The 16,800-nt window shown below is 36.8% G+C and overlaps 1 protein-coding gene across 2 annotated transcripts in view; it reads right to left on the bottom strand.

The window, feature by feature from the left end:
- Positions 1-16,800, bottom strand: part of LOC575977 (probable gamma-butyrobetaine dioxygenase) — a 47,908-nt gene that overhangs the window by 11,540 nt on the left and 19,568 nt on the right. For both annotated transcript variants that reach the window (XM_030998585.1, XM_030998586.1), the window contains exons 9-11: positions 14,136-14,260; positions 12,621-12,761; positions 12,051-12,111 (exon numbers count right to left, since the gene is read on the bottom strand). In XM_030998585.1, coding sequence (XP_030854445.1) covers positions 12,051-12,111; positions 12,621-12,761; positions 14,136-14,260 — 327 coding nt within the window. The remainder of the gene's footprint in view (positions 1-12,050; positions 12,112-12,620; positions 12,762-14,135; positions 14,261-16,800) is intronic.

Below are 16,800 nucleotides of genomic sequence, written 5' to 3'. Positions count from 1 at the left end.
CACCATAATCAGTTTTACTACTATATTTTAATGAAAACAACCATGCCTGTGAATAATTGTAAGTTCACAAATATGTGCAGTTTTGACATTAAATATAATCTGTGGCAACAAATCAGTGGTCTTACATAGATATACATATATCTTTTTGGTCTTTATCTATCAACTCCATTGTTTAGCCAGTAATAATCAATTATTTTTATGGGATAAATCGTGATACCATTTTTTGTGATTTAAATGGAATCATTCATGAATGCTCCACACAAAATTATAGAAAACATACATTATGATACAAATTCTCATCTTTTATTCTACAATATAAAAGAAATTGAACCATCATATTGATATTCCCCATAGGAATTTAACAAAAATCTTTATGGGGTAAAACATGTACAAGTGATTAATCTAACATTATCAGCTAATTGACTGTGGTGCAAAAGTACAGTGCCGGGTCTGCTGTCCATAATTTTTTCCCAGTTTAAGTTCTATATTATGAAAAGCTTTACATAATATGTGTACACTTTTTGAACAAGGTTTTGTATATTTCTTTCTTCTTTCTTTTTGAGATATTAGCAACAACCCAGACAGACTCATTGTTTAAATTAGAAAGTAGAAAATTCAAGCTGTTCTTCACTCATGATCTACCACAGTAATTTTCATTTCAAAAATAGCTTTTTATATATATGTATATCTCATATCATCCACTTGCAGTTTGTCTTATTTATTTTTTGTTTAATCTGATTGCTCAGTGATTTGCTGGCTCCTACATAAATTAGAGAATACTACAGTAAAATTTCCCAAGCCTTGACTGATTATAAACAAGCTTCCTTTGTGTTCAGATCCAAATAAGTAATTAAATGGGGACTTTCAAATACAATTGATCTAACTTTAAAGTTCATTTCACACGATGCATCACTTCATACTGCAAAGTTTCTTTGTGATTATTGGAGCTTGTATGAGAACTGATATTAACAGATAACACATATATCTGGGGAAAACCCTAGATTATCAAATTAGCTCTCTCAATTTGGGACACAAACAGCAATAATAAATATGAGTAGAATACAATAGCACAATGCCAAATGCAAAGTAAAAGTTCAGTGTCTGTTTCCCTGTTAACCTATACTTCTTATTTATTTATGTTTATATTTTATTTTAGTCTGTTTTGTTTTGTTTTTATTTTATCAGCTGAATTCCACTCACATTAGAGGGAGGGGGGGGGGGATAGGGAGAGGAGGAGCATTGAATAAATCATGTTAGCTTCTAGGAATCTAGGCCATCAGTTTGGAATTCCCCATGCAGGTCTGAAGAGGCAGGAAATGATAAACAAGAGGTGCCTAGATGAAGTATCCTTGTGCTCATTTGTGAAAAAACAGAACATGTTTACAAAAACAGGATAAAAACAGCAACAAAAAAAACAGCAATCAAGGGAAGACTGTAATTAATGTCCCCATTTCAAAACAAAAATAATTGGCCCCCACTCTTTTACCTTGGCCACTTAATTAAAGATAAAGTTGAGTTATGATCATGCGATTGCATTGTGAAAGAAACATTGTGGAATCGATCAGAAAAGGTTGATCATCAAGCATAAGTATTGGTATGTACTGCAAGGTTCTGGAATTATCAAAATTATAAGAAATTCGGCCCAGTCTTGGTAAAGTTACAAGCACTTTTCAAATGGCTAGTTATCTACTTCATGTTTCAGTTTTCGTACCAAAGTTTCAATGACCAATGGCACGTTTGGCCAATTAAAAAAAAAAATGAAACCACAACTTGATGTGCATTTTCTTTTACAAAGAACAAGAATAGTTAGTAATTTCCATTAACTTCAAAGAATAGAATAAATGACATTAAAACATATGTAACAGAAACCTCAATGCTGTGTAACTTAGACTTTGATCCCTCATTATGAAATGGAATCGTGGAGAAAGAAAAAGAATATATGTAATGAGTACAACATCCGGTGTGAGTAAAAAAAAAAAATGAAATAATTATTCAGATAACATTCCTAGAAATTAGCAGTCAGGGTAATTTTACACATGTAATGCAATATTTGATGTGCGTGCGCGTGGGGACAACCACAAAAATGAAACACCTGCAAGTTGATATCTACTCCTGATTGAGAAGAAACCTATGACGCCATCTTGCTTTGTTTTTTGTAATGTTTTTTAAATACTGTGTTCATTCCCTGAGACTTTAAGACCTTGCCCATATGAGAGTGAACCACTTTGAATCTCTAAAGATTTGTTAAAATAGTGGCATGAATTCATATTATAACTTGTTTTTAATATATAATACTTAGAAAGATTAAAGTGACTTCAATAACCCCCTTTCATGTTTCAGAAGCAACCATTAGTATATATCTTTTCTGAATCTGATAGTCAGAGTAATAATTTATTTCAGATTTGTGTATTTGTATACATTTGAAATAATGAGAATTCTCAGTTGCCAAGCAATCATAATATTCTATGGAAAACGTATACATATATTAATTTTCCTAATTAAATGCACTTGCACATAGTTATATATGAAGTAGGAAAGAAACACCTCAAGCATCTGTATGGAATTCTCATCCAGTACATACAGCCCATGTGTTAGTAAAAAAAAAAAAAAATAATAAGTGAGATTTATGCACTTAACAACTACTCATAAATCATCATCATCATAATGCAGCCGAAATTGAGTTCATGAATATCATATTACTTGCTTTTACAAATCTTATGATTGATTGGCACATACATGTAAAATGAAAGGGTAGATGTGAATTCTGGAAAATCATTAAAAAGCAGGGCTGCCAACTCTCACGCAATCTGCGTGAGTCTCACGCAATTCACCCAATTCTCATGCTCTCACGCTGATCATAGGACTTCTCACGCTGAATCCCGAAAATGGAAACTAAAAAAAAAAAATGTCTATTATATCGGATATTCAATATCCCTGCCCAAAGTTTCAACATTTTTTTAACCACACATGCGCAAAGCTAAACCATCAATGCAAATTGGTTTTGGTTTGCCGCGCTAAGACAAGATAGTGAATTGCGATTGGCTTATTCTGCGTGTGCGAGTGATGTCGTCACTTTACTATGAAGCGGGGTTTTTGTGCGAGACACGACAAGCGAGTGTCGATGCCATGGCCTGTCATCGCTGTACATCGCGCCCGGCCCCCAGCCCGGCCCGGCCCGGGTGGCTCAGTGTTTGCGATCGGATAATGGGCCTGGGCCGTCCTCTTTAGCTCTTTAGTTTGAGCTACCAGCAGAGAGTAAGGTCATCCTGAAGTGCAAATTATCTCAAGATTAACTGGATGAGAGGTATACTTATTTTGAAGATTGAAAATTGTGCAGTAGACCCTATTGATTTAGTTATTTTTAGTATTTTTTTATATATTCATTATATATCTATTTATTAATTTTTATATAATTTTTATATATTATATATATATCTATTTATTATTTTTAGTATGCATGTTCCTGTTGAGTGAGGATTTATCCATTTTGTTACAGATAATCATAGGTTGAGGTTCAACTGCTAAGCTTATAAAGACAGTTGATTTAGAATAATGCACTTACAAATGTGGAAGTTTGTATTTTTTCAAGGTCAGTGTACTTCATGAAATCAATTAACCCATTTGAATCCTGCCTTATGTATTTGTGGAATCAGGGTTAAAGTATGCACCAGATTGCACCATTTCAATTGCAAAATTGTAAAAGCTCCCTACCGTGGAAGGGGGGACACCCCCCTTCCATCGCAATGTCTCACTCCAAACTCTTTTCAAAGGTTGGCAGCCCTGAAAAAGGCTTTGATACTTTTCGCTAATCATCAGTAAACAAGCCATAAAGGCCTTGGGATTCTTAACTGAGAGACATCTAACTGCATGAATGAGCCGAGCTCACCCCCCCCCCCCCCCACATGTCCATAACAATCGTTCAGCAATAAATCGATAATGGTTCATTGTTATTCAGATCAGCCATTTGTGACATGGAAAGAGAAAAAAAATCCCCTCTCTGCAACTGACAAAGAATAATGTTGCCATACTAAACACAAATATAATCAAGGCCAAAAAATACAAGTTCAAGGCCATAAAAATACAGGAGAAATGAAATTAAGGGAATACTTTCAGGTTGCAAACCAAGTATCATTCAAGATAAAATGATGTATTACGTCTTGAGCGTCTCTAAAGAGATGGATATGTTGCGCTTAATAAATATTGTTATTATTATTATTATTACCAGCCCTTTGGGGGATGTTATAAAATGGCTGATGATGAAACCCATGCGCTGTGATCCTTTGAATGCATGCACTCAATAAATTCACTACACAAAGCTCTATTGTCCATGAATAATCGACTACACAATCTACATCATGTATTGCGCAATATCTCCTGACAAGGGTATTGCGCAATAGCTCCTGATAAGGGTATTCCCAATAATAGTCTTGCACAAGACTCAAATAAAAACTCTGTTCTATCTAGATTCTATTATTAAGTCTCCATACATCATTTGGAATGTGGACAATTAAAACAATGGATTACTTTCACTATAACCAGCTAGCTGGTATACACTCAAGGAAACATATGAAAGGTCTCAATTAATGGATGCAATGCAGTTTCTTAGCTGGGAGAAGAACAGTCTACTGCCGACTCTTACATGTGTGAACTTTTCAGCCCTTCACATGTATCTGTCAACTATAAAAAAAATCCAAGGACTGTATAATGTAAACATCAAATCTTGTTTTTTATCTCAAAGGTCACCTTGTATAGAATCCCAGGGTTTTCATGAGCAGGGCTTTTAGGGGAGGGACATGCAGGGGGAGGGGCACCTCCTAGCCCAAAAGTCTTATACAAAAAATCCACAGAACTTTCTTATTTTATCTTTGAAAACTCTTGCCAGCAAATGCAACATTTCATGCTTTGTTGATTTGTATTCTTTAAACAAAATTAATTTATTTATTCATTTATTCATTTTTTATTTAGTATATTAGTTTTCTTATAGTAATAATAATAGCTCACATTTATAATGCGCCTAATACTACGTTTCTAGGCGCGGAACATATTATTACCCCGGTCATCGGATTCAGGGTTACCCGCACACAAGGTATGCACATTCTCCACTCCCTGGGGAGCATTCCAGCCTTGGGGGGGGGGGCACTTTCTGCAGCCTCCCCTATTCAAAATGGGCTAGAGACAGTCCCAACATGAGTTAATCATTCAGCAGCTCTATGAATACCAGACATTGCAGACATATGGTTGTGGAAATTTCACTGTCTCGTGCCATGTCAAAATATGATTGTATGGAACATACAGTTATTCCACGGCTGCTTAACATAATATTGTCTGGTATTGTCTGTAAAAACTGGAACCCAACATAAATTCACATACATGTTTTTTAGCAGGTTAGCTAGATCATCAGAGGTGAAGACCTACAGATGACATACCTCTATAGAAAATGTTTTGTTATACTTTTAAACTTAGAGTGAGATTAGTGCTGAACTAACAGAATACATTCATTAATCAAGGGGACTAGCAGTCGGAGTAGTGTCTGAGCAAATTATTTTCTTCTTGAAACAAAGAATACCGGTAGTGCTTACACGGCAGTCAATTAGTATATCAAGGAGCAAAATATGGGTAATAACATGATAATCGTGAAGATACTTGGCTCCTGTCAATTTGTATTGAAACGAGTAGTAAAGGTACATCCAAGTAATACTGCTGTAAACTGATATGCAATGCTATTTCATCATTGTTAACATTTCTTTAATTATACAGAGATAAAGGAAAGAGGGAAGGGGAAAGAGAGTGAGAGACGGAGAGAGAGACGGAGAGAGAGATACACACATAAACACATACCGGTATAGAGAAAAAAAGTACAGAGGGAGAGAGAGGGAGACATACAGAAAGAAAAGTACAGAGGGATGGGGAGAGGGGGAGAGAGGGATGGGGAGAGGGAGAGAGAGAGAGAGAGAGAGAGAGAAGGGGTGATAGTGAGCACTAAAACAAAATTTAGAAAGGTATTTTTCCCCTCAACCACCCCCCCCCCCTTGAGTAAAAAAATTTAAAAAGGACTCAGGGAAGAAAAAAAATGGCTTCTAACAGCATTCCCCCCCCCCCTTTCGAGTAATAAAATTGGAAAAAATAGGAGTAAAATCGGGGGGGGGGGGGGGGAATCGGGGGAGAAAAAACAATCGGGTAATTATCAGGCGAGAGAGAAAGAGAGAGATGTAGAGAGGGAATCATTTTCAGTGTACGCCCAAGGCATCTTTAAAATTTAGGCAGGGCAGCAGGCAGAATAAAAGGAGGAAGTAAGCAGCTAGGGACAAGAAAATGGGAACCCCCCACTTTACGACCCTCACTCCCTCATGAATAACGGTTTTTTGTTTAAAAGCCCTGTACCAGTCCATTATTTGTTTATCATTTGTTTAGTAAAGAATGGTAACATCTGACTAGGTGTGTCTTTGGCAATAGTGCAATGAGTCTATCATTAAATAACATTGCAACATCTAGACAACAATTGCACTGGGGACGGTTCAAAAGACATGACGCAATGTGGGGAACACCACGTTTTGATGCAAAATTTTAAAATGTCCTTCGACCCTATTGATAGGTAATGATGAGTGCAGCTTACTCAAGACAGGATTACCTTAAATGCCTTTTTTTTGTAATGGTGTTTAAGTCATAAAATTGGCATTTCTAAATCAACCATTTTTTTTCCACGGTTTACAGCCTCTTAAACCAACTATGTCTCGTTCACAATTGACTACAGTATTTAATATTTTTTTATTAAATTCTTTACAACATTTTCCAATAATTGTCGGATCAAAAATGTCAAGCTTCTGTAAACCGGTTCAAATACCACATTACCAATAAAAGGACGATCCCAGTCCAAATTTTCATTTTGTCTACCCCTGGTAATATGGAAAAATCTTCATGGTGAAATTGCTCAGTATAAATAAATAAACAAATCTCTCTTTAAAAAAAATAAAGTACCGGGTAGGTACTGTCATGTGCTTCCTATCGATCAGAACAAGAGATTAATTTTTTTTTGTGGGGAAAACCACACACATCGGCCACCACAGCTCGTAAACACGATAACATATCTAAAAGCAGTTCATTAAACTTTACTCTGGAATACAATTTTGTAGTTCCCATGTAGCTGAATGTTTATTTTCATATTCAATCATGCATGTAAAGAAGGTCAGGAGGGATATGATCATGACAAGTCAACATCAAATGTTTTCCATCTCTCTTATTCATTTATCAATATTACTGAAAACTTGCAGGAACCATGCTCCCTCAAAATGAAACAACAACAAAACAATACAAAACATTTCCAGTTAGGGTAGGAAGGGGGATTATAACTCCCTGCCCTTAACATACACACAGACTTGAACTTTGGAGTCAAACTTTAAATCATTACAAAAAACTGCCCAAAAGATATAGATAGAGTGTTTACCCTTTAAATAATTTTTGATTATCGAGAATTGCATCAAAGCCTCCTTCATAGGTAAAAGCAGGATTCACTATAGCCATCATGCACGACAAAGTGGAGAAGATTAAACCTCCAAAGATCATTTTGTTTGGGGAAGACCCAACTTTTCGTAACATCCATCATCATTCGTATCAGGTTTTGCAACACGCTTGTTCTTGGAAATAGCGGTAAAATTTACCCCTAAACACCTGCACCCTGATCTGTTAATATGGGTTGATTGAGGTGATGACACTGGTTTGTATCACGTAGAGAGCTAAGGGGTAATACCATATTGGAGGTGGGGGGGGGGGGGGCATTTTGGCAAGAATTTATACACACTGTACCTTACTGACTGAACAAATAAATTGATTGCACAGTGGTAGCAGAAAGATTTTGTTGTTGATTGTTGGTGATATGAATTGCCTATTTTCATATAGGCCTACCACATTGAACATCTCTCTGGCCCATGCCACATGTGGTAAAGTTCCATTTATGTTACTGTATGTATGCACTATATAAGAAACCAGTATTACTATTATTACTTCAAAAAACGTTTTAAGTGACTAGAGATTTATTTAGAAACAACACGGACAACAATAATATTATATATTTCATAGCACTTATATCCAAACCTGATAGTCCTTTATGATTACCCCCAAAACAAATCTTGATCAAGACTTTTGTCAAAATTGACAAATTGTCTCATACACAATAGCCCTAGAAAGGAAATCTTATTTTAAAAGAATTCACACCGAGCAACAGTCCACATTTACGTGACTCCCATTAAAATATCCATTTCACCCTCAAAGCACTTGTTTAGATTTGTGCTATAAATGGTGAGGATTATTTTTGCTGATGTAAAACCCCACAAGATTCTACAGATATAAATACTATAACAATAAACAATATGATTATCATACCAAAAGATTGTTATGATAATGAGCATCTTGAGCAATTAAACAAAAATTACCAAAGGGGGCACAATGCTAAGGATTGTGAAAGTGTCTAATTTTGGAGCCATTGGAAACTGAAACCCGCCAGAATATGAAAGTATCTCATTTTACCCAGATTTTAATTACCTTCAGGAAACATCAGGTAAAATTAAACACAGGTATGATTAAACACAGGCGCGGATCCAGGATTTCTTAGGGGAGGGGGCCCAACTTTTTTTTTTTTTTGCTCCCGAAAATTTGAAAATCGCGCTGGCCGAAAAGTCGCTCAGTGGGGGGGGGGGGGGGGGGGGGTAGTGAGGACATTTTTTATTTTTTGATCCTCAATTTTTTTTTTTTTTTTTTTTTTTTTTTTTTTGCTCCCGAAAATTTGAAAAACGCGCCGGCCAAAAACTCGCTCAGTGGGGGGGGGGGGATAGTGAGCACATTTTTTTTTTTTTGATCCTCAAAAAAAATTCAATTTGCACCCCCCCCTTGAGCGCCAGGGGGGGGGGCCCAACCCCAAAAAAGGTAAAAATCACGTGATTTTACATGATTTTTTTCTCAAGGGGGGGGGCCCGGGCCCCCCGGGCCCCCCCCTGGATCCGCCACTGATTAAACACATTGATAACAAGGTGAACTGCTGTTTGCTACATGATTAATGGTTATGCATGTACTCAACCAGATATATACCAGATGCTTTTGTCCTTGTTGAGTGGTCTGACCACTTACTGGAGATGCTTAAAGGTCATGAGTTCAATCCGTAGCATGGAAATACACATACATGAAGCATTACATGTAGGTACGTCCTTTGGCAAAAATCAATTTACATTTGCCACCTCATACCCAGGAGAGAAATGATGACAAGGCAGGATGATGGTGATGGCCATTGTGATTGATTCTGCCACACACCCTCAGGGTGGCCATATGGACGGGAACACATCTCACAGAGTGGAGATTGTGCACACATTGTGTACACAATGTAACCAATGCAAAGGTCATAAGTTTGTATAGCATGTAAGAAATGTATAAGCACTATACAAAAATTGAGACCATCATTATCACAGTGCAAATGCCCCTTGAGCAACGATGTGCATATTATCTAGGCCATCAAATCTTAGAATAAAAAACAAGAAAGAAAAAACATGTAAGCTTACAGAAAAAGAAAAAGGTATCCAAAAACATTACAAATGGCACCATGCTGAAAAGTTTTAAAAATCACTGTTTTCAATACACATCAACAATTTAATAACTTTTGAACAGTTTCTCTACATGTCTATTCAAAAGTAGAATTTAAAAGAATAAAAGTTATGTCCTAACAATGGGTTAATGTCCTGTGGCTTTATATTGTGTATTTGGAACGGAAACATACATTCCACACTAACCATCTTAATCACTCTTTCATCGAAACAGGATGTTAAGAATTCCCCGTTACCAAGCCCTATGATAATCATCCATTTACCAAAACAAAGAGCTGAAACCATTCTTTAAACAGGATGTGGAATTTTGAAAAGTCATCCATTGAGCTGCAGCATATGTCAGAATAAACTTGATAATGTGATAGGAAATACAAACAAAAAGAGAGAGATAGAAGAAAGTGGGTATGAAGAAAGAGAATACATCTTTAGACAAGAAGAAAAACAACAAAAAACATGAGAAAGAGAAAGAGAAAGAGAAGAGGGTGACAGAAAGAGAAACTGACAGGGATACAGAAAAAGAAAACATAGTGATGGAGAAACAGAAACAGACAAAGAAGGAAAGAGAAAGATGGAAATACAACACAGGGAGAAGAGTCTAGACAGGATGTATGATGGTTGAAAAACACACAACAGCATACATATACTGTCATATCATGCATACATCCCAAAAGTAAAAGAATATTCCTCCCACAGACAAAAAAGAAAGAAAGATTAAAACATCCTTACAACTAAATACAGGACAATAGTAATCCAATCATAGTATACTTTTTGAATGAAACAGTGAGAGACACAGGAGAAGGTCCTAGTCAATAGTCGGGCCTCCGCACAAACATATTATACTGGGAGGGGGGGGGGGGGTGGTCCAGACTGAAAATATTGGGGTCTGCATGTGAGCAAAAGGCCCCTATTAAATACAATAAAAATTTCAGTTGGAGGGCCAGTCTGGAATTAAAATTTGGAGGACTGTTGGAACCAGTGTGTAGTTGTGAAATAGTCTATGATTACATTCACTGAGTCATTGCCATTTTCAGGCAAACTACTTTATGTGCTTTAGTTTAGATGCTCTTAATAATCTGCAGATACATGTAACCTGAGACCTCCAGTGAATAGGCAATTAAAAGTACCTCAAGTGCTCTTGCATCACTGCATATTTTGTATATCATGTTGCTAAGGACTGACTAAATAGTATGATGTACTTACAAAAAAATTCCAATGTGATATTGAATTACATTGAAGGTTCAGTATAACCTGACTATACAGAGTGTCCTAGACAAAACGAAACCCGAAAAACAAACTATAAATAGTGTATATATGATGCCTTGCTTTTCACACAATCACAGTATCCTTTGAAAGCAAAATACTTCTACTTTATGAAAATCAAGAAATTATTTTTGAACAGCTCGTAGTTTTCTCACGATTAGTTTATTTTGGGGCTTCGTTGTTTCTGGGATACACTGTATATTGATCATGAGATTTAAGAGTAGGCATATGAAGTATATCGACTCAATACTGCGATAGGTATAGAGAGGGAGTATAAGAGAGAGAAACAGGGGAGAGAGAGGGAGGGAGGAAGGGAGAAAGAGAGAGAGGGAGGGAGGGAGGGAGGGAGGGAGGGAGAGAGGGAGGGAGAGGGAGAGAGGGAAGGAGAGGGATAGAGATAGGGAAAGAGAGAGACAGACAGAGAGAGGGGGAGAGAGAAAAAGAAAGAGAGAAAGAAAGAGAGAGAGAGATAGAGAGCAACAGAACAAGCGGTGAAGAGAGACAGGCAAAGAGGAAGTCGTGCAGACAATTTACAAATAAAAGAAGAGTGGGGTACTTTCAGTGTAATATTTCACTAAAGCTCATTGATAACTTAGTTCTATTCCTCTGGTTGATAAAAACCTCTTTTCCAATGCTTATGAATACTTGCATTTTATCATTCAATAAAATTCTCTTACAGGTAAAAACCATATGGCACCTCTGCACTTTTATGGGTTTAAACCACAACAACGCATTATTCAATATCTATTTGAAATCTTCATATAGATATTGATTACAGTCCAAGATAAAATATAAAAAGACAGAGGTATGAAAAGTTATCAAAAAAAACATATGAATAATTACAACAGGCTTCCCAGCATTTTAAAACATCAAGATTCTAAGGTATGTGTCAACAATTTCTTGTCGAAATTTCTTCTTTTCCTGAATTTTTCCTTTCACAATCATTCTCTCCATCTATTTTTAGTTTGAAACACCATCATATCTAAAAATTATCTAGTGTATATTTTGACAGGAAACAAAACATAATAAGAGACTAATTATTTTTTCTTTAGGATCAAAGCATGTCCTGATTTTTCCCTTCTTTGAGTGACTTTCTCAAATTCCCTGCATATTCCCTTTGTGGGGAAAAATTGGAAATCGTTTCCCAGGTTTTGCCTGATTCCGGGGACAGCTGGGAATCCTGTTCAAGGATGGATATTTACATACCTGGCCTGTTCTGTTTACATTGATATGTGGTCTCTGGTAGATGTATGCTGCTGGATTAGCTCTGTGTATGGTAGCAAACAAAATAGAAATGTAATGATACAAGAAGTGATTTCACAGAAAAAACCCATACATCGGCTGAAAGATGCCACAAACACTGCTAAGTTACATACCCGCAGATGATAATCCCAATACTGGCTGCGTAATGAGCATATAAAGATAAGGAAATCAAGGTAAGTAGGCCGACACGATTTGTGTAGTCCTATATACATCTTCCTGTGTACAGTGCTTGTTACTTTACCAAGACTGGGCCAAATTTATAGTGATTTTGATGACTCCAGCATCTTGCAGTACACATCAATACTTTCATGCTACATGATCAACTTTTTCTGATCCATTCCACACCTTTTCTTTTACAATGCAATCGCACGACCAGAACTGGTCTATACCTTTAAATCAGTATCCCATGACATCAGATTTGATCAGTGTTGTTCCTACTAACACTGAACATTCTACTACAGTTTACTACTTTCAGTATAAATGCAGTATTTAGATATGCCCTTGATAACATACCTTTCAAAGTGAAATTTTTGGAAAGTGGCTGGTACCCTCGTTAGAGTCTCAAAATGATGGGGGAATTTCTCTCTGAATTCCTCAGCAATACAGAAGCCATCTAGGAAAATACTCTCTCCACCTAACACCATGTCATCAAACCTATGACATGAATAACAACCGAATGTAAAAGGGTTATTGCTGGCTGTAGGGGTCAAGTGGTATAGCACTATTAAAAGGTAATGATATGGATTATGGTCAGAGGACGTTCAATGTTACTTTTTACTAGCTACAAGAGAATTGATCAATATGGGGTATTAACTATACATGTGTTTGATAGATTTCAAAAGCACTAAAGAAAGATATTGAAATATTCTTGTGGTTTCCTTGCAATGTGACTCATCGAAGAAGACTTCCTTCTCTCAGGTCTATTAGGGAAGGCATGAGCTGTATCTGTCCGTATATAATATAAAGTACCGTATTTGCCGGCGTAAAGGCCGCAGTGCCGTATAGGCCGCACCCCCAACTTTGACATTTCGTAGAGCAATTTTCAAGAAGTTAACCTCAAAAATGATCGTTATTTAGCAGATCTTCATTGACTTTTAAGCTAGTACTGTATCGCACGCAGATTTGGTATCCAACAATACCCCTACCTCGATGTGCGGTGTAATCCGGAATAGCGTTTTTCGACCTGCGCAGTTGCGTTGCGCGGCAGCTAGCTCCGTAAGTAATGGCCTGTCCCTTTTTTTACTTTTTGGCGATGCAATGGTACGGGCTTAGATCTAGATCTATCGGCAGATTTTATTAGAAAAATAAGTTTTTTCGTCTTCATGTCAACTATGCAACATAAAATTGTTGGTAAGTTGTGTGGAGTTATTCTAGAATTGTCCTGTACCATTGTCTAGTCATGCTACCGTTCATATAGTCCCATACGTGCAAATGGACGTGATGTTTTGACTGCTGAATTTTGTTGTTTTTGCGTATACGCCGCACCCCGACTTTTTGATTTTTTCTCACCCGAAAATACTGCGGCCTTTACACCGGCAAATACGGTATATATATATATATATATACAAACTTAACACAATCAGTTGACACTTGAATTACTCTACCAAAAGGAACATTGTATCCATTTATTTCCGATCTGCAAGGGTATACCTGGCAGGAATTCATTCCTTGAAATGCTCGAGCGCTGTAATGGCAGCTGTGCTAAAGCCAGGGTAATAATCTCCCTCTGCGCCTCAGAATAGTTTATGGAACGATGGTGCATAACAAATGCTGTAGTATTTTTATTATTATTATATGCCATCTCTGCCCTATGACAGATACACCAATGAACTAGTGGTACAGTATACATAAACAATATTAAGATCAACCGTTGTCATTTGAAGTACCTATTCCTTGACATTATTTTGTAAACCTTCACCAATTCAAATAGAGTGGATTTCTAGCAAGCATCCTTTGGCAAGCCAGCACATCAGTGCGACACCTGTGACAGCTTGTAACCATACACTTTGACCAACTAGAGAAACTTACTGCAAGCAGTGAAGAAGCTGGAGACCGGGTGGAGACTCGTAATAGGCCAAGTCTACATGAAAGCCCAGGCCTACCGAGCTGTACGCTACGTTGATAGGTTTGTCCTCCGTCTGCACATCAAACGTCTGGAAGTTTGAATACCCACAAAACAAAGGTAAAGAGAGTGTAACAAGATTTTTAGATATCTTGAAATAATGTAAGGAACACAGTAAACTTCATACACAACTACTTCCTCTATAAGTAAAACTACTTAAAAGATGATACATACACATTCCCATTTTGAGTGCATGATATGAAATTACAAAGACGCTGTAATATATACTGTATGATCTTTTAGGCCTATCAATATAATTTTAATTACTAAAGTGTTTTTAGCTTATTTTATATATATTGTGGTATTATGGTTCAGGTTGTAAATTTTTCAGTGCTGTATTACTTTTGTTTATATGTCATGATTATGTTGCTTTTTATCAACACAGCCCTGATTAAAACCTGTCTGTGAACTGTTTTGGGCTTTTACCGTGTATAAATTAAATAAACTCACACTCAACTCATGATGCTTTTTTTTCAAGATTGTCTGGTTTGATAATTTTGTGTAGTTTGTTTCTGCTCGAGAGTGACGTATATGGAAATATATGACAGTGATGATAAATCCTGCATCTATGACCTGTCAAGTTACATTGAGGTTCACCTGTTCTTTAGGTACTACACCATAGACGAGCAAGACAGAGTATGATATCAAATCAAAGATGGAAACGTCATTAAAGATGCAATAAAGCAAATTTTTTATTTTGACACTTTGGCTTCATAAAAATACAGCTAATAAATGGCTGTTACCTTGTTAGAAAGAGAAGGGCTGTGAATTCAAAGAGAAGTTGCAGTTGTAAAACAAATTATGTGATACTAGGAGATTTCAATTGCAACCAGAATACTCTGAATATGACGTACTCACACCAAGAAAGGCTCTAAGAACAAGTGTAATTGGAGTGCTTACACATGAAAGTCACATCCAATACAGCTAATAAATGGCTGTTACCTTGTTAGAAAGAAAAGGCCTGTGAATTCAAAGAGAAGTTGCAGTTGTAAAACAAATTATGTGATACTAGGAGATTTCAATTGCAACCAGAATACACTGAATATGACGTACTCACACCAAGTTGTGTGTGTTCTGTGTTTTCTATATTGTATATAATCTGTATCATGTTTTTTATGGATTTGAATTGAAATAAAACTTGAACTTGAACTTGAAAAAGAAAGCCTCTAAAACAAGTGTAATTGGAGTGCTTACGCATGAAAGTCACATCCAATACAGCTAATAAATGGCTGATACCTTGTTAGAAAGAGAAGGGCTGTGAATTCAAAGAGAAGTTGCAGTTGTAAAACTAATTATGTGATACTAGGAGTTTTCAATTGCCAAGAGAAGTTCTAAAAACAAGTGAAAACCTTGTAGGAAAATTACATGAAGCTTTCAAAATAACAAACTGGCCACTTGTGTCATGATATGTTTTGTAAACAAATCTTACATATTCTTACGATTGTATTCATGTACCTGTGTTAAAATTGTATTAACTCCTTGTAATGCAATGTATTACATTCAGGGCTTGTGAGGAAAATGGTTTCAAACTATTAATAGGGCTACTCTTCATTACAAAAGAGAATACTGGTATGTATTATATTGTTGAATAAAAAATATCAAAATTCACTGAAATACATGCCCTCTAAATTCAAGATCATCCAGTGAACATGAAACAGGAACACTAAAATAACAAAGGGCAAGCCAGTGTAGTAGTGTCAGGAGTGGTTCACATCACCATGAGTGACGGTCACATGGTGTGGTGCTCTAGAGAAGATTGCACTTGATTGCACAAGATCATCTAGTGAACATGAAATAAACAATGGACAAGCCAGTGTAGTAGTGTCAGGAGTGGTTCACACTACCATGAGTGATAGTCACATGGTGTGGTGCTCTAGAGAAGATTGGATAAGATCATCTAGTGAACATGAACAAAACAATGGACAAGCCAGTGTTGTAGTGTCAGGAGTGGTTCACATCACCATGAGTGACGGTCACAAGGTGTGGTGTCCAAGAGAAGATTGCACTTGATTGCACAAGATCATCTAGTGAACATGAAATAAACAATGGACAAGCCAGTGTAGTAGTGTCAGGAGTGGTTCACATCACCATGAGTGATAGTCACACTGTGTGGTGCAAAAGAGAAGATGGCACAAGATCATCTAGTGAACATGAACAAAACAATGGACAAGCCAGTGTTGTAGTGTCAGGAGTGGTTCACATCACCATGAGTGATAGTCACATGGTGTGGTGCCCTAGAGAAGATTGCACAAGATCATCTAGTGAACATGAAATAAACAATGGACAAGCCAGTGTAGTAGCGTCAGGAGTGGTTCACATCACCATGAGTGATAGTCACATGGTGTGGTGCCCAAGAGAAGATTGCACAAGATCATCTAGTGAACATGAAATAAACAATGGCCAAGCCAGTGTAGTAGTGTCAGGAGTGGTTCACATCACCATGAGTGATAGTCACATGGTGTGGTGCCTAAGAGAAGATCGCACAAGATCATCTAGTGAACATGAAATAAACAATGGACAAGCCAGTGGTAGTAGTGTCAGGAGTGGTTCATATCACTATGAGTGATAGAT

Source organism: Strongylocentrotus purpuratus, unplaced genomic scaffold (assembly GCF_000002235.5).
Source record: "Strongylocentrotus purpuratus isolate Spur 01 unplaced genomic scaffold, Spur_5.0 spur5_scaffold_5, whole genome shotgun sequence".
In the NCBI taxonomy this organism is placed as follows: domain Eukaryota; kingdom Metazoa; phylum Echinodermata; class Echinoidea; order Camarodonta; family Strongylocentrotidae; genus Strongylocentrotus; species Strongylocentrotus purpuratus.
The sequence above is the reverse complement of the archived record's forward strand: the minus strand, read 5'-3'. Positions and strand labels throughout refer to the sequence as shown.